This window comes from Myotis nattereri (assembly GCF_964212035.1).
Source record: "Myotis nattereri genome assembly, chromosome: 12".
NCBI lineage: Eukaryota > Metazoa > Chordata > Mammalia > Chiroptera > Vespertilionidae > Myotis > Myotis nattereri.
This window is the reverse complement of record NC_138087.1, coordinates 82,729,706-82,748,940: the sequence shown is the minus strand read 5'-3', so window position 1 is coordinate 82,748,940 and position 19,235 is coordinate 82,729,706. Positions and strand designations below refer to the sequence as shown.

The window sequence follows — 19,235 nt, the reverse complement described above, 5'->3', positions numbered from 1 at the left end:
CTCCAGTGGGGCCTCCACCAGGCGGGGCTGAGCGGCGGTTGGCGTGACGGGCAGGGCCAGACCTTGGGTCCGGAGTTGCTGGACTAGTGGGAGCTGACGTGGGCCGGGGGCCCCTCTCCTGGACCCTTTTACGACTGGAAGTTTGCCCTCATCGGCCAGGGCGGGGCTGGCCCAGGGGCCCCTCCAGTTAGAGCGGAGTCAGCAGGGGGGCCGAGGGGATAACAGTACAGGGCCCCGGTCCGCTTCCCTCGGCCTGGCCATGCCTCTGCCCAGCCGCCTCCTACCGGCCCTGGTCCTGCTCCTGGGTGAGTTGTCGGGCTCGGCTCCGTAGCAGAGCTGGGTGGGACCCAGAGGGAGCCCTGAGGTGGGATTGCCCCGCTGGGCAGCGGGCGAGACGTGCTCTCCCAGGCCCAGGCCCCAGGTGAGAGGCCCTGGCGGCAAACCCGTGCCCCTGGACGCCTGGAACCGGAGGGTCTGGGTCACCACTGACACCCCCCCTTGGGGGTGCCCTCCTTCCCGGCGTCCGCTTCCCTCCCCAGGGGCTGCTCCACGTGGGGGGCCCTTGGTCCCCTGCAGCCAGCCTCTCAGGCCAGCTGTGCTCTGCTCGGCCTTGGCGGGGAGCCCCCAGCCACAGACCCAGCCCCCCCTCTGACCTCCTGGCCCGGAACCCAGAGCAGGACAACCCACAGCCTGGACCGCCCCAGGCATACAGGATGGGGTCACCCTGCTAGACTCCTGCCTGTCTCTGCTGGCAGCAGGGTCCCCAGGCGGGGCCTGGGTCCCCAACCACTGCCGGGCCCCCCCGGACACCGTGTGCAACTTCGTGTGCGACTGCGGGGACTGCTCCGACGAGACACAGTGTGGTGAGCAGGGCGGCGGGCGGCGGGGCAGGGCTGGCCAGCCCCTGAGGGCCACTCCCCTGACCCCCGCCCCTGCTGTCCCAGGTTACAACGGGGCCTCACCCGCCCGGAGCGCCCCCTTCGCCTGCAGCTTCGAGCAGGACTCCTGTGGCTGGCGAGACATCAGCACCTCAGGCTACCGCTGGCTCCGGGACCGGGCAGGGGCCGCGCTGGGGGGCCCTGGGCCGCGCGCAGACCACACTCTGGGCACTGACCTAGGTGAGCCCTCCTGGGTGGGTGCCCAGGCCTCCCCTTGCTCAGTCCCTGCCCGTCTTCTAACCTCTCTGCTGTCCAGGCTGGTACGCGGCTGTGGGCACTCATCGCGGGAAAGAGCCGTCCGTGGCCGCCCTGCGCTCCCCCGTCCTGCGTGAGGCGGCCCCCACCTGTGAGCTGAGGCTCTGGTACCAGGCGGCCTCTGCAGGTGTGTGCCCGCCCTGCGGCCGGCGGGGTGCCCAGAGCGGGGAGACAGGACAAGGCAGCTGCTGCTGCAGAAAATGGAAGGGCGGCCCCTCGGGCATGGCTCAGGGGTTCAGCATCGACCTATGAACCAGGAGGTCGCAGTTCGATTCGGTCAGGGCACATGCCCAGGTTGCAGGCTCGAACCCCCCTGCGGGGTGTGCAGGAGGCAGCTGATCATTGAACCTGTCTCCCTCTCCCTCTCCCTTCCTCTCTGAAATCAATAAAAAATATATTTTAAAAAGAGAGAGAGAAGAAAATGGAAGGGCGCCCAGGGAAGGGGCAGGAGTCCAGGGGCACAGCCCGCGGGCTGGGAGGCACAGGGGCTCAGCTGCCCGTACCCCGTGACAGACGTGGCTGAGCTGCGGTTGGAGCTGACACATGGCATGCAGACGCTGGCCCTGTGGCGGAGCTCGGGGCCCTGGGGCGAGGGCTGGCAGGAGCTGGTGGTGGCCCCTGGCCGCGTCCGGGGTGACTTCTGGGTGAGCTGGGGGCAGTTTGAATGGTGGGGGCAGCAGGTGGGTCTGAGCCCTGACTTAGGCCCTAAGGACCCTCTTCTCTTCAGGTGACCTTCTCTGCCACCCGCAATGCCACCCACAGGGGGGCTGTGGCCTTGGATGATGTGACCTTCAGGGGCTGTGGGCTGCCCAGTAAGACCCCCTGCCTGGGCCCACGCCGGGGGGAGGATGTGGGCCAGGGGTAGTGGGGCCCCCACCTGGTCACTCCCAGCTCAGAAAGTCTGGGGCCTCTCCCCCAGCTGCCCTGCCCCAGGGTTTGGGGCCTGGTGATGGCTAACTGTCCCCCACCCCAGCCCCCCAGGCCAGCTGCCGGCTGGGGCATCACCGCTGCCGGAACCAGGCCTGCGTGGAGCCCCACCAGGTGTGCGATGGGGAGGACAACTGTGGGGACAGCTCAGACGAGGACACGCCCAGATGCCGTGAGCGGGGTTCCCATTCAGAGGATGGGGGGGGGGGGGCAGGGATGGAGCCACGTGGCCTCAGGCAGCTGCACCACTGGGGGGGCCCAGGGCAGGGGAGGCCCAGGGCAGGGGAGGCCCAGGGCAGGGGAGGCCCTTCTCAGGGGCCTGAGCCCTTCGCCCTAGACGGCCACATCGCCACCGACTTCGAGATGGGCCTGGGCCTGTGGCACCGCACCGAGGGCTGGACCCGGAACCACAGCGCCAGTGTCCCTGCGCGCCCCGCCTGGCCGCACCGAGACCACAGCCGGAACAGCGCACAGGGTGAGGCCACTGGGGACCCCGGCCCAGCCCGGCGCCCAGGCCGCAGGCACCCCGCCGCCCACACCGCTCTCTCCCCAGGCTATTTCCTGGTGTCCGTGGCCGAGCCCCGCGCCCCTGCCCTGCTCTACAGCCCCGAGCTCCAAGCCTCAGGTCCCCACAACTGCTCGGTGGGTGAAGGGGGCGGGGGGCGGGGGGGGGCCACGGGCTGCTGACCGGGCGGGGCTGGAGCGTCTGCCTGACCGTCCTCGTCCCCTCCGTCCCCTCCAGCTCATCCTCTATCACTACCTGCACGGGTCCCAGGCCGGCCGCCTCCGGCTGTACCTGCAGGCTCAGGGCCCCCACGCCCCCCGGGACCCCGTCCTGCTGCGCAGCCGCCACGGGGAGCTGGGGGCCGCCTGGGTCCGAGACCGAGTCGACATCCAGAGCGAGCACCGCTTCCGGGTGAGGCAGGCGGGGGGCCCTCCAGGCAGGGTGGGTGTGTGGGGGCTGCAGGGAGGGGAGGCAGCGGGCTCTCCGGAGGCTGCAGGGTGGGGTGGCGGTGGGGGCGGTGGACATAGTGGGGTAGCGGGGAGAGGGCCCCGGGCGCCGGGTGCCCCCTGAGCCTGCTGTGCCCGCAGATCCTCCTGGCTGGGCAGACAGGTCCTGGGGGTGTCGTGGGCCTGGACGACCTCATCCTTTCTGCCGGCTGCACACCAGTCCCAGGTGAGCCTGCTGAGCCCGCCCCCCACGGGCACAGCCCCCCACGCCCCTGACCCCATCCTGTTCTACCCCCACAGAGGCTTCCCGCTCGCCCTCAGGGCCCTGGGCCCCGGTCCCCAGGCCCCAGCTGGTTGGTCTGCAGCCCCAGGGTCCCTGTGAGCCGGGACACCTCCGCTGTGGGGACCTGTGTGTCCCCCCAGAGCAGCTGTGTGACTTCAGGCCGCAGTGCGAGGGGGGCGAGGATGAGCAGCAGTGCGGTGAGCGGGGGAGCGGGGCTCCCTCCGCGGGGGTCTTCCCCGGGTGCCTGCGCGTGCACCGGGCCTGCTCACACCCGCTCACACCCTGCCGTTGCAGGCACCACAGACTTCGAGGCCCCCACCACCGGGGGCTGGGAGGACACCAGCGTGGGGCGGCTGCAGTGGGGGCGCCTCCCGGCCGAGGAGAGCAGGGGCCCCGGCACGGATGCCAGCGGGGCTGCAGCTGGTGAGCTCCCCCCCACCCCGGGCAGCCTGGAGCCTCTGCTCTGCCTATTCCGCGGGTTGGGGGTCCCTGGAAGGAGTCGCTCTAAGGCCCCGCTCTCCCAGGGCACTTCCTGTCCCTGCAGAGGGCCTGGGGACAGCGGACGGCAGCGGCCAGGGCCCTCACACCCCCCCTGGGCCCCTCGGGCCCCCACTGTGAGCTCCACATGGCTTACTTTCTGCAGAGCCATCCCCAAGGTACTGCTCACCTGCCTTCCCTGGGGCCTCTGCCCAGCCCTGAGGGGTGGAGCTGGGAGGTGGGCCCTGCAGGGGAGTGCCCTGCAGGAGGGGGGCAGGCAGCTGACCTGGTGCCCCCTCGGCCAGGCTTCCTGGCGCTGCTGGTGGTGGAGGGCGGTGCCAGGGAGCTGGTGTGGGAGGCCCGGAGCAGCAGCAGCGCCTGGAAGGCGGACACAGTCCTCCTGGGGCAGCGCCACCGGCCTTTCCAGGTGAGGGGGCAGCCACGTGGGGGGGCCATGGAGCTGCCTGGACCTAACAGCCCTCCCCCGCGCCCCCATGAAGCTGGAGTTTGTCGGCCTCGTGGACTGGGAGGGCCCTGGCCAGCAGGGCGCCGGGGTGGACAGCGTGACCCTGAAGGACTGCAGCCCCGCTGTGGCCACCAAGAGAGACACAGGTCCCACCCCATCCCCACTCCTCCACCCAGACCACCTTAGGGACCCCAGAGACCCACCCGAGAGCTCGCCTCCCAGCTTCCCAGGTCTCAGGAGGGATGGAGGGGTGTCCTGGGGGGGTGCTGACTCCCCCCCGCCCCCCAGAGGTCTCCTGTAACTTTGAGCGGCACACGTGTGGCTGGCACACGGGCCACCTCACCGACGCCCACTGGCACCGGGTGGAGAGCCGTGGGCCTGGGTACGACCACACCACAGGCAAAGGTAGGTGGGAGCACCCAGACTTTGGGGCAGTGCCCAGGCCTGGGAATCCTTTTGAGGCCTGGGCTGGAGGGCAGCCTCTTGGAGTCCGTGCAGCTCAGCCGTGTCCACTCCCCCGCCTGCAGGCTACTTCATGCTCCTGGACCCCGTGGACCCGCCGGCTCGGGGCCCTGGTGCCCACCTGCTCACCCAGCCCCAGACGCCGGCAGCCCCTCAGCAGTGTCTGTCCTTCTGGTACCACCTCCACGGGCCCCAGATCGGTGAGAGCCCGGCGCCGGGCAGGGCTTGAGGCTCAGGTGGCCCAGGTTCTGGAGGAGCTGGGGCGCTGGCAGGGAGGGCCTGGTCCCCCCTCAGCGCCACTCGCCCCACAGGGACCCTGCGCCTGGTGATGAGGCAGGACGGGAAGGACGTGCACCTGTGGTCAAGGTCCGGCACCCAGGGCAACCGCTGGCACCAGGCCTGGGCCACCCTCCACCACCAGCCGGACGCGGGCGCCCAGTACCAGGTGAGGTCTGCTCCTGGGGCGAGGGACAGGGCAAGGCCCGGCGCTGACACCCTCCGCCCCCAGCTGCTGTTCGAGGGCCTGCGGGACGGGTTCCTCGGCTCCATGGCGCTGGACGACCTGGCCCTGCGGCCCGGGCCCTGCTGGGCCCCCAGGCACTGCTCCTTCGAGGACTCGGCCTGCGGCTTCTCCACTGGGGACCTCTGGATGCGCCAGGCCCACGCCACGGGCCACGCCGCCTGGGGCCCCCGGGCTGACCACACCACGGAGACAGCTCATGGTGCGGCCTGGGCCGGGCGGGGGCCGAGGGCGGGGCCGGGGCGGGGCCGGGGCGGGGCCGGGGCGGGCCAGGCGCTGAGGGCGGGGCCGGGCGCTGAGGGCGGGGCCGGGGCGGGGCCGGGGCGGGGCCGGGGCGGGTGGGGCCGGGGCTGGCCGGGCGGCGGCAGAGGGTGGGGCTGAGGGCGGGTGGGGCGGCGGCAGAGGGTGGGGCTGAGGGCGGGTGGGGCGGGCCGGGCGGCGGGCTGGAGCTGGCACCCTCGCCCAGGGCACTACATGATCGTGGACACGAGCCCACAGGCCCTGCCCCGGGGCCACGCGGCCCCCCTGACCTCCGAGGAGCACCAGCCCCTGGCCCAGCCCGCCTGCCTGACCTTCTGGTACCACCTGAGCCTCCGAAACCCAGGTGAGGGCTGCCAGGAGGCGGGTGGTCCGCCCACGCCAGCCCCGTGTCAAGCCACCTGGCAGCCACTGCTTCGGGCTGAGGGCATTGCCCCCTGCTGACCGGGCCGGCGCTTGGGGGCAGGCACCTTGCAGGTACGCGTGGAGGAGGCAGAGCGGCACCAGGTGCTGAGCATCCGCGAGCGCGGAGGGCTGGCCTGGCGCCTGGGCAGAGTGGCCGTGCAGGCCCAGCAGGCCTGGAGGGTGAGTGCCCAGGGCGGGGCCTTCCCACCCTGAGGGCTGTCCAGGCCAGGCGTGGAGCTGCCTCACTCCGTGCCTGCCCAGGTGGTGTTTGAGGCCGTGGCCGCTGGTGTGGAGCACTCCTACATCGCGCTGGACGACCTGCTGCTCAGGGATGGGCCCTGCCCTCCGCCAGGTGGGTGCCCTCTGCCAGGTGGGTGCCCTCTGCCAGGTGGGTGCCCTCCGCCAGGTGGGTGCCCTCCGCCAGGTGGGTGCCCTCGGCCAGGTGGGTGCCCTCGGCCAGGTGGGTGCCCTCAGCCAGGTGGGTGCCCTCTGCCAGGTGGGTGCCCTCGGCCAGGTGGGTGCCCTCGGCCAGGTGGGCGCCCTGCAGCCTGGCCCTGGGACCTGCCATGACGCATGGGTGGGACCAACTCTGTGCCAAGCATCCCCAGCAGCGGTGGTGCCCTAGGGTTGGGTGCGGGGCAGCACCACTCACTGCCGGGTCCCTTGCAGCTTCCTGTGACTTTGAGACGGGCCTGTGTGGCTGGAGCCACCTGTCCTGGCCCAGCCTGGGAGGGTACAGCTGGGACTGGAGCAGTGGATCCACACCCTCCCGGTACCCCCAGCCCCCCGTGGACCACACTCTGGGAACTGACGCAGGTGGGTCTGGGTCAGGGAGGGGCCCCAGAGCTACACACACACAAGGGCGCCCACCACACCCCCGCCAGGGCCAGCAGCCCAGCTCGGCCAGGCTCCCTCAGGGTCAGAGGCCTCTGGCCAGGGGTCAGTTCCCATCCTATCACTGGGCCCCCCTTTCTCTCTCATTCCCAGGCCACTTTGCTGTCTTCGAAACAGGAGTGTTGGGTCCGGGGGGCCGGGCAGCCTGGCTGCGCAGCCAGCCCCTGCCCCCCACCCAGGCCTCCTGCCTCCGCTTCTGGTATCTCATGGGCTTCCCTGAGCACTTCTGTGAGTCGCTGGCCAGCGGGCGGGGGTGGCGGGGCAGCGGGGCCTGGGGCTGGCCTAAACCACCCTGGCCCCGCTCTCAGACAAGGGCGAGCTGAGGGTGCTCCTGAGCAGTGCCCGGGGCCAGCTGGCCGTGTGGGGCGCGGGCGGGCGCCTGCGGCACCAGTGGCTGGAAGGCCAGGTGGAGGTGGCCAGTGCCGAGGAGTTCCAGGTGAGGCCTGGCGCTCCGAGCGGGGGCTTGGGGAGCTCAGGCGGGGGCTCTGCCTCCGGGAGCACACACGGCCTCTCCTCCTCCCGGTCAGATCGTGTTTGAGGCCACTCTGGGCGGCCAGCCAGCCCTGGGGCCCATTGCCCTGGACGACGTCGAGTACCTGGCTGGGCAGCGCTGCCAGCGGCCTGTGCCCAACCAGGGTAAGCCTTGCCCAGGTCGGCCAGCCCGGCCTGGGTCTGGGCTCAGCTGCTCAGCAGCTCCCAGCCCCTGTGGCTGCCCGAGAGGCCGGGAGAGCCCCCAGGGCTGGCGCTTCGCTGTCCCCCATCTGCCTCTGTCCCCTCCCCTCCCCGGGCCCGACCGTGCCCTGCTCCCAGGCTGAGGCTGGGCCTGGGAGGTGCCAGGCAGACCAGGGACTGCAGCCCCCTCACTGGGCGCTGGTGCTTCACCCCCAAGTGGGTCCAGCCTGGGGCCACGATGCCTGCCTGTCCTCGTCTCGAGCAGTGACCCCAGGAACCCGCAGGGGGAGCAGGGCCGGGGTCCCCAGGCACCGTCCTCGGCTTGGGAGTGGGGTGTCAGGGAGGACACACGTCCCAGGGCTCCTGTGCCCCGCGGCCCACAGGGGACTCGGTGCCGGCCACAGTGCCGGCCGCGGTCGGCGGGGCCCTCCTGCTTGTGCTCCTGGTGCTGCTTGGACTCACGGGGTGGCAATGGCTGTGGAAGAGGGGCGGCCCCTCCAGGGACAGGACAGTGGCCGCGGCCCCCGGATTTGACAACATCCTCTTCAATGCGGTAGGGCCCTGGGTGGGGCGGGCAGGCGGGTGGGGAGCCGCCGGGTGGGGGAGGGCTGTGCCCTGCAGAACAGAGCAGTGGGGCAGGAACCCCTCGACCCACCCACCTGCCACCCAACCCTCACCAGGCTCCTCCCCCGTTTTAGGATCAAGTGACCCTGCCAGCATCGATCACCAATGGCCCCTAGGCCCAGAGGACCCGCTGCTCCCAGGAGCTCCCCGCCGTGTTGGCCCTGGCCCCAGACGTGCCGAGTTCCCATCCCTCACCCTGCATCCCACCAGCCACCCACGTCTGGTTGCAGTCCTCGCCCCAACAATAAACACTCCGGCCCGGAGGGCAGCCCCTCTCGCCGGCCAGCCTGTGCACGCTGCTCTGAGGTCCCTGTGCCCCCCACCCCCATGCCACTCCTGAGCGGTCCCCAGGCAACACAGCTGCTCCCCAAGGACATGAGGAAGGGAACGCCATGGCGCTGCCCACACACCATCCCCGTCTGACCCGCCTGGGCCTGGAAGGGTGACGGCCAGGTGCTGCCCTCTGGCCTGCTCCCCTGGCCTCTGGGCCCACAGGACGATGGGCAAGGGTGTGGCCGGGGACTCGGGCCAGGGGAGGGCGGAGCCTGGTGCCAACAGGCCAGCCAACACCCACTAACTGTCCCAGCCAACACCCACTAGCATTCAGTCCCTCAGGCACCCCCACGCCCTGGGCCTGAGGGAGCAGAGGTGCAGTGGGTGGGGCCCCGTGGGACAGATGCTCACACCAGCAGGAAGGGCAGCGAACGTTTATTAGTTTATTAGCGTCTCTAGCAGCCAGACGGGCGTCTTCCCTCTGCGGCTGGACTGGCCCCTACCCCGCACCTCCGTGAGGCCCCTCAGCTCCCCCGGGAGCCACGCCCATGTGCCAACACCTGGGGAGGGTGGTGGGTCTGCGCCTCGCTGAGGACGGGGCGGGGAGGACACACAACAGGAGAAGCGAACACTTTGCAAGGCTTTGTTTACAGCAGGTGGTGGGGTCCCAGGCAGGCTGACACCCGTGTTCCGTGGGGCGCGTGAGGAGGCCACGCTGGCGCTGGGGGTCCGGGGAACCGCCAGACACGATCAGCCGGAACGCACTGACCTCGAGGCTTTGTGCTCATTTCGCCCTGGGCCCCTTCTCGATCGGCTTCCCAATGTCCTTCCCCCGGAGCTTGAGGCCTGAAGGAGCATCGGACACGCTGACCCGCAGTCCCCCCGCCCCCCGCACTTCAGAGGACAGGGGGCACCCACTGGCCATGCACACTCACCCCTTCCCCACAGCAGGGAGAGGGAGCGGGAGGCAGGGAGAGGGAGCAGGAGGCAGGGAGAGGGAGTGGGAGGCAGCCCCACTACGGCCTGGCCCCTCGGCCCAGAGCAGACGCCATTCGCTCCCCAGGACGGGCGCTCTGTGCCTAGGCTCCAGGCTGACACCCAGGGGGCGTGGGCAGGGCAGGAGCCAGGAGGACCCCAGAATGGGGGGGTGGGGCTGGGGGTGGGGCCGGTGGAGAAATGTGCCGGGAGTAAACGACACAGCTCACTCGGGAGCTTTCCTAAAGCCGGGCTTCCTGCCCCCCAGTCTGACACCACCACCCCCCCCCCCCGAGGGCAGCCCTGACGCCTGGTCACCACGAGCCGAGGACGCTCACCGATGGCTCTCTCGATTTTGCCCAGAACCTGGTTGTTAGGAATGGCCCGTCCGCTCTCGTAGTCCGCGATGACCTGTGGCTTTTCGTTGATTTTCTAAAGAGAAAATGTGTTTTGTACACGTCAGCTTGATAAGAAAATGCTGCAGAACCAGGACATGCGTGGATGGGCCGGGGCACCACCTGCAACAGCAAGGGGCCGAGAGCCTTGGCGGAGCAGCTCCCAGATGCCCGGGGTCACCCGAGAGAGTTCCCCGGGGCCTCACGTGGCTCCCCCAGAGGCCTGCGGGGCCAGGGCCAGCTCCTCAGGAGGCCAGTGCAGCCTCCTAGGTCCCCAGACGGGCAGAGCCCCACCCGACCACAGCCTGGAGGGGCCGCCACTCACAGTCGCCAGGTCCTTCTGCGTCAGCCCCTTGCTCTGCCGGCCCTGCTGGATGACCTTGCCCACCTCCAGGGTCACCCGGTCGTGGTGCAGCTCCTCCGTCTCCCGGTCCAGCTTGGCCGTGTTCTTGGTGATCGAGTGCTGCTTGTTCTGACCAGCAGCCCCTGAGCGGTGGGAAGAGAGAGAGAGAGAGAGAGAGAGAGAGAGGGAGAGAGAGAGGTGTGTGTGTGTTGCACCAACACGAGGGAAAGGCGTTTCAGGACATGAACCAGGCACGACGGCGGGCGCCCAGGTGACATGGGAAGCCAGGCCGTCCCATCATGGCAACTGCACAGGCGTCAGAGCAGATTCCAGAACCTCCTCCCCGTGGTGGGAGTGGACAGCACAGCCTCCTGACCTCTGCCCCCCACAACTGCTGGGGTGAGGCTTCGGCTGCCAGCGGGCATCCTGACCCCCGGGGCACTGTGCCCATCTGCAGAGATGGCCCGCCACCACACCCTCACCGAGAGCGGACGCATCGGCACCTACATTTCTTGGAAGTCTCCACATCTTCTCCTCGTCTCTGGGCTGCCAAGATGGCCTAGAAAATCAGGGAATGTTTTTGGGTCAAAATTTAACTTTGGAGCCCTGGCCGGGCAGTTCAGTTGGTTACAGGGTTGTCCTGATACTCGAAGGTTGTGGGTTCGATCCCCAGTCAGAGCACATACCAGAGCCAACCAATGCAGGCGTAGGTGGGTGGAACCAATCCATGTTTCTCTCTCTCTCTCCCTCTCTAAAATCAATTTTTAAAATATTAGCTTTCACCCCGGCTGGTTTGCTCAGTTACGGCGTCGGCCCATGAGCTGACGGGTTGTGGGTTCGATTCTAGTCAAGAGCACGATTTGGTGGCGGGCTCGGTCCCTGGCCCCAGCGAGGGAGGCGGCCAGTCGGTGTCGGTCTCTTCCCTCCGGGTCCCTCTCTCTAACAGTCAGCGGGAGACACGCCTGCAGGGCGACGGCCAAACACCGCACACCGGCTCTGGCAGCACCAGCCTGGCACCTGCCAGGCACCTGCCAGGCTCTCAGGGGCTGCAGTCGTGCTGGCCTTTTCGCTGGTTTAGGTTTTTTATTGACCTTCAGAGAGGGAGAGGCGCGCAGCAGCATCGATGTGAGAGTGCGTGAGACCTACTGTCACCCACACCCCCCCGGGGACCAGCCTGCACCCGAGTCCGGCCCGAGGCTCCCCCCCAGAGGCTGTCCGGCCGCCCGGCCTCGGGCGCCCACCCCCGGCACCACCCGCGGGGGCAGCCCTGGGCCTGAGCCCCCAGCAGAGGCGCCGGGCTGACCCTCGGGGCAGGGGCTGCGGGCGCCTTGGCGGTTCCCCCTCCGCTGCGAGGCCATAGTTTCCTTTGGGGAAAAAACCGCATTTGGTGACTGGCAGCCAGCGGGGCGGCCAGTGAGTCCGGCCCGGCCCGGGGACAGCTGGCCAGGCGGGGCGGGGACAGGCCGCCTCCAGCGGCCTCAGGGCTCCTGTGCGCGGCAGCCCGGGAGGCGGGGGGTTTTGGGGTGACGGGGGGGCGGGAGGCCGGTCACTGGCGCCGAGCCCCAAGGCGCCGGGCCGCGCACACCCCTCCCCACCCCGGGTGCGGGTGCCGGCGGGGGACACGGGCAGCATCGGGCCGAGCGGACTGGGGAAGCTCCGATCCCGCCCCCTCGCCGCGCCCCCCGTCCCCCCGAAAGGCCCCCACGGCCCGGCCCTGCCCTCGGTCCTCCCGCCGCCGCATCCTCGCCGTCCCGTCCACACCCAGAGTCCAAGGCCTCCGGACCTTGCCCGGCGTCCGCCCCAGGCCCGGACCGCTGGCCCCGACGCCCCAGCCTCACGCGCCCGTCCCGACCCGCCGTCCGCCTCATCCCGCGCCTCCACCCCCACCCCCCGTTCTTGCCCCCCACCCCCCACCCCCCCGCCCCCCTCCTCCTTGTGCCCCCGCCCCTGCCCCCACCCGCTGTCGCGGACCGTCCTCCAGCCCTGCCGCTGCCTCCGTCCTCACCCGGCGAACCAGGTCCGCCCGGACCGTCCCCGACCGGCCATCTCCCCGGCCCGGCCCCCGCCCCTCCCCCGCCCCCCCGAGCGCCTGACCGCGGCCCCCGACCCCCGTCAGCCCCGCGTCGGCCGCCCGGTCCGCCGGCCGCTCGGGCCGGAGCCGCACCTGCTTGGACTTGGCCTGCGCGGCCGTGGGGCCCTTCTTGCGCAGCACCGTCACCGTGTCCCAGTCGCTCTCGGCCATGGCGGCGGCTCCGGTCCTCACGGCGGCTCGGCGGCAGCTGCTCGAGACCCAGCGGCGCGACGTCGCCTCTTCGCTAGGCCGCTTCCGGCGCCGTCCGCGGCCCCGCCCCCGCCTCCCATTGGTCGGAATCCCGGGGGGCGGGAACTTCCGGCGGCCCGGGACCAATCTGAGCCCGACTCATCTGAGGACTGCGGGGCGGGGCGCGACGGGGGTGGTGGTGACGTCAGGGCGCGGAGGGGGCCGGAGTGAGCGCAAGGGGGCGCGGAGGGGGCGCGGAGGGGGGGTGCAGAGGGGGCGGAGGGGGGCGGGGAGGGGGCGGAGTGGGGGCGGGGAGGGGGCGCGGAGGGGGCTCGAGGGGGCGGAGTGGGGGCGGGGAGGGGCGGGAGGGGGTGCAGAGGGGGCGGGAGTGACCGCAGGGGGCGCGGAGGGGACGGAGGGGGTGCAGAGGGGGCGGGGAAGGGGGGCGGAGGGGGGTGCAGAGGGGGCGCGGAGGGGCGGGAGGAGGAACGCGGATCCGGGTGCTGTGCGCCAGGCCGGGGTCCTGAGAAGGGGGAGTTTGGAGAGGAGGGGGCGCGGGTGGGGGGAAGGGAGCCGGCCCGGGAGGAAGAGGGTGGGGGGCTGTGCGCAGGGAGAGACCGGGGTGCCTGGGAAGGAGGGTGATGAGCCGAGGGAGGTCTCGGCCTCTGGGCCAACGAGGGGGGCTGGCCGCTCCCGGGTCGCACCTTTGGGGATGGGCATGGCCCAGCCCAGCCCGGCCTGGCCCGGTGCCGGAAGGGGTTCGGGAAGGGGTTCGGGTGCGTGCCCACAGACGGGCCAGGGGGTGTCTGCGCGCCCTCCCTCCTGCTGTGGGGCTGGGCCAGGCTGCAGGCCGGTGTGTTCCTGGGCTCGTGCTCTCGGGACGCGGAGACACAATGTGGGGTAGGACTCTCTTTAAGACAAAAAACCAAACTTAGAAAAGGAGACATTTTTATATATTTTGTATAATGTAAATTCCTTTACAACAGTTCTGTAATACCTCAGTTATGTGGTTTTTTAAATATATTTTATTGATTTTTTACAGAGAAGAAGGGAGAGGGATAGAGAGAAACATCGATCAGCTGCCTCCCGCCCGCCCCCCAGTGGGGATGAGCCCACAACCAAGGTACATGCCCCTGACCGGAATCGAACTGGGACCCTTGAGTCCGCAGGCCAACGCTCTGTCCACTGAGCCAAACCGGTTCGGCCAGTTATGTTTTTTGTTTTTTTTAAATTTTTATTTTCATTGATTTCAGAGAGGGAGAGAAAGGGATAGAAACATCAATGAGAGGGAATCATTGACCAGCTGCCTCCTGCACGCCCCACCCTGGGGACCGAGCCCCAGGCATGTGCCCTTGACTGGAATCGAACCCGGGACCCTTCAGTCCACAGGCCAACACTCTATCCAGTGAGTCAAACCGGCTAGGGCTATCTTACGATAGTTTTGTATAAGAGGGGGCGGGGAGGGGGCGGAGTTAAAAAACTGACAAGTGCCACAACTATCACACAATTTAGAAAAATAACGTTTGTATGGATTAACAAATGCGTGTCTGGTGCGTTTGTTTACATTTTCGGCTGTGTTCTCTGAATGCGCACGTCATGACTTTGCAGAGTGTGTTATGGAAAGAAACGACAGGCGATTCCGATTTCTCCAGCGCGTCTGATCAAATCGGTGTCTGGCTGTTAGTGTTGACCCTGGTTTGGGTAATCCTCGGGGCTTTGCACGAAGTGCTCACGATAGCATTCCTACAGGTAGGTGTTTGCTGCACAAATACAGGCGTTCTGATAAGGGCAACCCCACCCAAAAGGAAAAGCAACATAAGGAGTATTAAATCATAATCCTGCATTACGGGCTGCTTTCGTCAGAGACGGATTTCCTTCTGCCCAGGGGTTGGGGAGACCTGAGTCCACTCACAATTTTGCACGTTGCATGATGGGAAGAATTTGGACAGAGTCACTTCTGGTTCCTCCTACAGACCTTGTTTCTTCTCCACTCACGAACACGTCCAGTGCTGGGCACTGTGTGTGTGTGTGTGGGGGGGGGGGGGCAGTTAGCAGCCATCGTAGACATACCTACCCCAGGGCAGGCCAGCAAGACTGTGAGCCGAAAAAAAATGATCTCAAGTTCCCCTGAGTGAAAGTTATTGTGCTAGAAAAAAAATGGGTTTATTCAAGGACAGCAAAGAGCCTGCCCGACCTATGATGAACCAGGTCTGATTCCCGGTCAGGGCACATGCCTGGGTCTGGGCTGGAACCCCAGAGTGCAGCAGGCAGGAGGCAGTGGATCCATCATTCTCTCTCATCATTGATGTTTCTATCCCTCTCTCCTCTCCCTTCCTCTCTGAAATCAATTAAAAAAAAAAAAAAGAACAAAAGAATCACAATTCAGGACGTTAGTCGAGGGCAGTGGTCGGCAAACTCATTAGTCAACAGAGCCAAATATCAACAGTACGACGATTGAAATTTCTTTTGAGAGCCAAATTTTTTAAACTTAAACTATACAGGTAGGTACATTGTGATTAACTTAATTAGGGTACTCCTAAGGCAGAGGAAGAGCCACACTCAAGGGGCCAAAGAGCCACATGTGGCTCGTGAGCCGCAGTTTGCCGACCGCTGGCCTAGAGCAAACCAGCAGGTCCCAAGAACAAAGGAGAGGAGACTGCATTTATAGAGGAAAGAGGGTAGTTGGGAGGGGCTGTTGCCAACAAGGAGTCCATTGGCGGAAACTTGGAGTTCAAAATGCAGTGGCGTTTCATCTCTGCGTTGTGACAGCCTCTCACTGGCTGAGCTGTTGCCAGGCGGGGAGAAAGTCTTCCTCCCACTGGGGTAGGGACTTAGAAAACATCCGTTGGAGATGTAGGTGTCTCTACCTGTTGGGGTGATGGGTGCCAAGTGGTAGGGTGGAAGAACTCCCCCGACAGAGCCTCCCAAACTTCATTTGAGGTCCTATTTATTTCCACACGGCAGCGTCCCGGGGGCCAAGGAGAGAGTAACAGAGGAGTCTGCCCAGGAGAGGCAGTGCCCTCACCTGACTGCAGTTAGATATTCTCAGCAGCCCTGGCTGGTGTGGCTCAGTGGACAGAGTGTCGGCCTGCGGACTGAAGGGTCCCAGGTTCGATTCCGGTCAAGGGCACGTACCTTGGTTGTGGGCACATCCCCAGTAGGAGGTGTGCAGGAGGCAGCCGACTGATGTTTCTCTTTCATCGATGTGTCTAACTATCCCTCTCCCTTCCTCTCTGTAAAAAAAAAATCAATAAAATATATTAAAAAATATATTCTCAGCCAATGTAACCAACACTTAGCCAGGTGAGCCCACTGCCAGGCTCTCTCCCAGGGCATGGCTGGCACCCCAGCATGAGAAGTTGCATGGGCTGTGTGGTGCCGGGTCTGCCCAGGTGGGGTCCGGCCTGGAGATGGGGAGTATGGTCCAGGTGCCCTCAGACCCTGTGGGTGTCTGCCAGGATAGCCACCGTCCCCCCTGGCTTTTGGTCAGGAGTCAAGTATGGGCCTGGCCTGCGGAAGCAAGGACCGTGGGCAGGAGGCCGGACAGGTCAGAGGCCCCAGCTGGGCAGCGGAGTGTCGGCCGCACCATTGTGGCGGGCGGCAGTGGTGGGCCAGGGAGTGTCCGCGGAGGCCGACGTTGGCCAGGTGACCTCTCTTGCTGAGCTGAGTGTGAGCGGAGCCTCTCAAGGTTTGCAGATTCAGAGCGAGGATGTCGGAGCGAGGTGCGGGGTGCAGGCAGCGAGCAGGTGCGGGTGCCTGCGCCGGGGCTCGCCGGCAGTCCCAGCCTCAGCCGGCAGGTGGCGCGCGCGGGCCCGCCGCGGTGCCGGGGAGGAGTCGGGCCACTGGTTCTCCATCCAATGAGCACGGGCCCAGAATGAGGCCCCAGAGGCCGCTGCCCTCAGGGACCCACATCGGGGAAGGGCACAGGCACACAAGCCGATTCTAGTCACCTGGGGCGAGTGGGGGGACCCCCTCAACAACAGGCCACCGGATTAAGACTGTCTTTCTCCCCAGACGCTAAGGCCTGCCAGGCACCTGGGGGGCGCGGGGGAGCTGGTCCAGGTGAGCGCCTGGCCGGTGCAAAGGCCAGGCCCACGCAGCAGAGGTGCGGACAGCCTGGGCAGCTTCCGTTCTGCCCGGGAGGCTGTTGCCGGCCTCTGGCTCCGGGTGTGGGATGGCATTTGTGCTCTGACGCGGCCTGAGGGGAGGCGGGTGTTCACTGGTTGGGGATCCTGGCCGCGCTTGTCTGTGGGCGAGGGCATGTGGGGCCTCTTTGCTTTCCTCTGGGCACTGTGGCGTTTTCCAGAGCCTCCCGAGTGCCCTCCGTGCTGCACAGACGGGGTCTGAACCGGTGATGGCGTCAGTGGTTCCCAGAGCGTGGGTGGTGAGTGGGGAACAGGCCCCATTTCTGTACTGCGTGTCCTTCTCAGTCCACAGGGGGTGCAGCTGGACGGAGCTGTCCTTCCCAGCTCTGTGCGCCCTTGCTCTCCTGCTGGGCTCCCAGCCAGTGGCCGGCCGGGCAGACCCTCCCCGCTGGGCGGCTCGCCCTCCCTGCAGTTCTGGGCGACCTCCTGGTCCCAGAGCACGGGTGCTGGTGGGGTGGCTTGGCGCCCCCCTGTGTCTTCTCCTTCCCTCAGGGGACGTCTCAGGGAGGGTGGCCTGGCTGTGCACTTTGGGGGGAGGCGGGAGGGGGAGCCCCTGCTGGCTGGCCCGGGTGCAGGGGAATTCTGGGGCAGAGCTGGCGGGCCCGGCCCTCCTGGAAGCGTGCCTCTCAGATGACGGCTGAGTGAGAGTGAAACAGGCTTCTTTCAGAAGCTGCTGCCTGGGGTTGACCTTAAAATGTCTGAAAAATGAGCAGACGGGGGGGGGGGGGCGGCAGAGGAGCGGGTTGTATTTGGTGAGGGGGCCCCGCCTTGGGAGGCTCTGGGGACAGCCGGAGGGGCACATGCAGGGTGTCCCATGTCCAGGTCCTGAGTGGGGACCCAGATCACCCTTCCTGTTTCCTGTGCAAGCTGGTGTCTGTCCTCCAAAGGCCTGAGTGAGTAACGGATGTGAGGTGAGCACCTTAGGAGCCATCCCCGTCAGGGCACAGATGCCAAGGTGAGAAAGGAGGCAGGGTGGGCTCCAGAGGCAGGAGGGGGGCGGGCTGCTTGCCTCCAGGCAGAGTAGGTGGCAGTGGCAGCCCCCCTCCCACCTTGGTCTGCTCACCGTGGGCAGGGGAGGCCCCAGCAGCTGTGTCCACATGGCCTTGACCCTGATCTGCAGCCAGGCCATGCCTTCCTCTGGGGGGGCACTGAGGCCATGACGGCTGCTCTAGGCCCGAACCGGCCCTGCCACTTGCTGAGCTGAGACCCGGGCCTTGGCCCCCTCCCAGGGCTGCACGGGGCTGTCCCAGGGCCTCCTGGCTCCTCCCTGCTGTGGCTGCGGTCTGAGTTTCGCTTTCTTTTTGGCAGGAAGGAACCCGACTGGGAATCCCCTGAGCTGCCGGAGGACCAGAGTGAGTCACCCCTCTCCAGCTTGCCAGGTTGGGGGTGTCACCCCTTCAGAGCTGGCAGGCGGGGGTGGGGCGGCACTTCCTGGTCAGGGCCCTGCCACCCACGCTCCCTCTCCCTCGGTTCTCAACTCCGCTCACCTGGCAGGCCTGTCATCAGAGTCAAATTAAAACGTACATATATGCGTGCGTGTGCGGGAAGACCCTGCGAAAGCAGACATGTTTCCGATAAGCAAAAGCGTTTTCCCGCCAGAAGCACCGGCAAGTCCTCCCGGGTCGTTTCCATGACGTCCACAGGTGGCTCCAGTCAGCCCTTCTGCCTGACCCCCGCTCTGGAGGCGTGACCCTCGGGGATCACTGCAGAGGCAGGCGGGCAGTTTCCTGATCGTGCAGCGGAACCTCTTGTTTGCAACAAGAACCATTTCCTGCAGGGAGCTCACAGCGGAGGGTTCACAAAGGGGAAGCGTTCCTACACCTGAGAGCTCGCCTGGCCACGAGCTGTCCGTGGGAGGTTTCCTCGGCTGCTGGTGGCCAGCTCGGCCTGCGGTTCCTGAGCGTGCAGCAGAGGCAGGGCGGCCGGGCTGCTGTCTCTCAGGGAAATTCCGACTTGGAAACCCAGTCAGGACGGACGCAGCGTGATGCAAGCACTTCCCACGCCGTGCGGACTGGTCACATGACGCAGCTGCAGAGCCTGCCTGCTCTTCCGGTTGTTGCTGCCGATGAGTCCCCGGGAGGGGAGGTGCTGGGTGTGCTGTGTGACGGGGAGAAGAATCTTACCGCAGTCTCCATGTTCTTTTCCGCACAATGAAGAATGCAGTTCCCTTCGGACGCTGGTTGCCAGGTACTGAGCACTGCCCGCGCTCAGGGAGGGTCCCTCCACTGGGTCTTGGCACGAGAGAAGCATGCTGGCCTCGGTCAGCACTCCCACCGCTGCTCCTTTCTTTCTGGCCAAGACCCCTGCCTTGTTCCCAGATGTTTCCATTGCGTGTTCCACATTTCCGTGTGTCTGGAGGCCATAGTTTGTGCATTTTTGGTTCTGTTGGTGGTAAAATTCATATAAAATTCGCCATTAAACCATACATTTCAGTGTTATTTGTACATGTGAAAGGTCGGGCCCCCATCACCACTGTTTAGTTCCAGAACACTAACCGACCCGAGAGGAGACCTCGTCGCCTTCAGACCCTTTAAGGGAGCGGAGACTTTTCGTGTTTTCTTACAAACATAACTCACGCAGGGCCTGCGCTGAGCCGGGCGTCGGCCTGAGCCTGACCCTTCATAGACACCGCCAGGTTCTCGGGAGGTGAGGTCAGCGAAGGCCTTGCTGCGGGCGTCCTGTCCTGCCGTCCTCCTGCCTTCCCGTCCTCCC

At 66.9% G+C, this 19,235-nt stretch overlaps 2 protein-coding genes and 1 long non-coding RNA gene across 3 annotated transcripts; 2 read left to right on the top strand and 1 right to left on the bottom strand.

The window, feature by feature from the left end:
- Window positions 1–259: 259 nt before the first annotated feature.
- MAMDC4 (MAM domain containing 4) lies at window positions 260–8,366 on the top strand (the record flags this gene model as incomplete). Its single annotated transcript, XM_081104203.1, has 27 exons — window positions 260–305; window positions 756–863; window positions 945–1,118; window positions 1,195–1,320; window positions 1,707–1,837; window positions 1,921–2,005; window positions 2,167–2,292; window positions 2,458–2,595; window positions 2,674–2,762; window positions 2,863–3,036; window positions 3,213–3,297; window positions 3,372–3,551; window positions 3,649–3,777; window positions 3,879–4,010; window positions 4,586–4,702; window positions 4,825–4,959; window positions 5,071–5,204; window positions 5,268–5,481; window positions 5,746–5,883; window positions 6,004–6,122; window positions 6,204–6,294; window positions 6,612–6,758; window positions 6,930–7,064; window positions 7,145–7,272; window positions 7,364–7,459; window positions 7,876–8,061; window positions 8,207–8,366. The coding sequence occupies 27 exons, from the start codon at window positions 260–262 to the stop codon at window positions 8,246–8,248; spliced, it is 3,405 nt and encodes a 1,134-aa protein (XP_080960329.1). The 3' UTR covers window positions 8,249–8,366.
- Window positions 8,367–8,824: 458 nt separating this feature from the next.
- Window positions 8,825–12,479, bottom strand: EDF1 (endothelial differentiation related factor 1; the record flags this gene model as incomplete). The annotated part of the gene is given in 7 exon segments (XM_081104058.1): window positions 8,825–9,251; window positions 9,719–9,812; window positions 10,101–10,261; window positions 10,626–10,677; window positions 12,283–12,367; window positions 12,369–12,433; window positions 12,435–12,479. Coding segments are annotated over 7 exon segments (564 nt in total). The 3' UTR covers window positions 8,825–9,189.
- A 4,226-nt stretch (window positions 12,480–16,705) lies between these two features.
- Window positions 16,706–18,947, top strand: LOC308528387. The gene is made up of 3 exons (XR_013996698.1): window positions 16,706–16,762; window positions 17,832–17,875; window positions 18,301–18,947. It is a non-coding gene; the product is annotated as an uncharacterized lncRNA (long non-coding RNA).
- The last annotated feature ends 288 nt before the right edge of the window (window positions 18,948–19,235 follow it).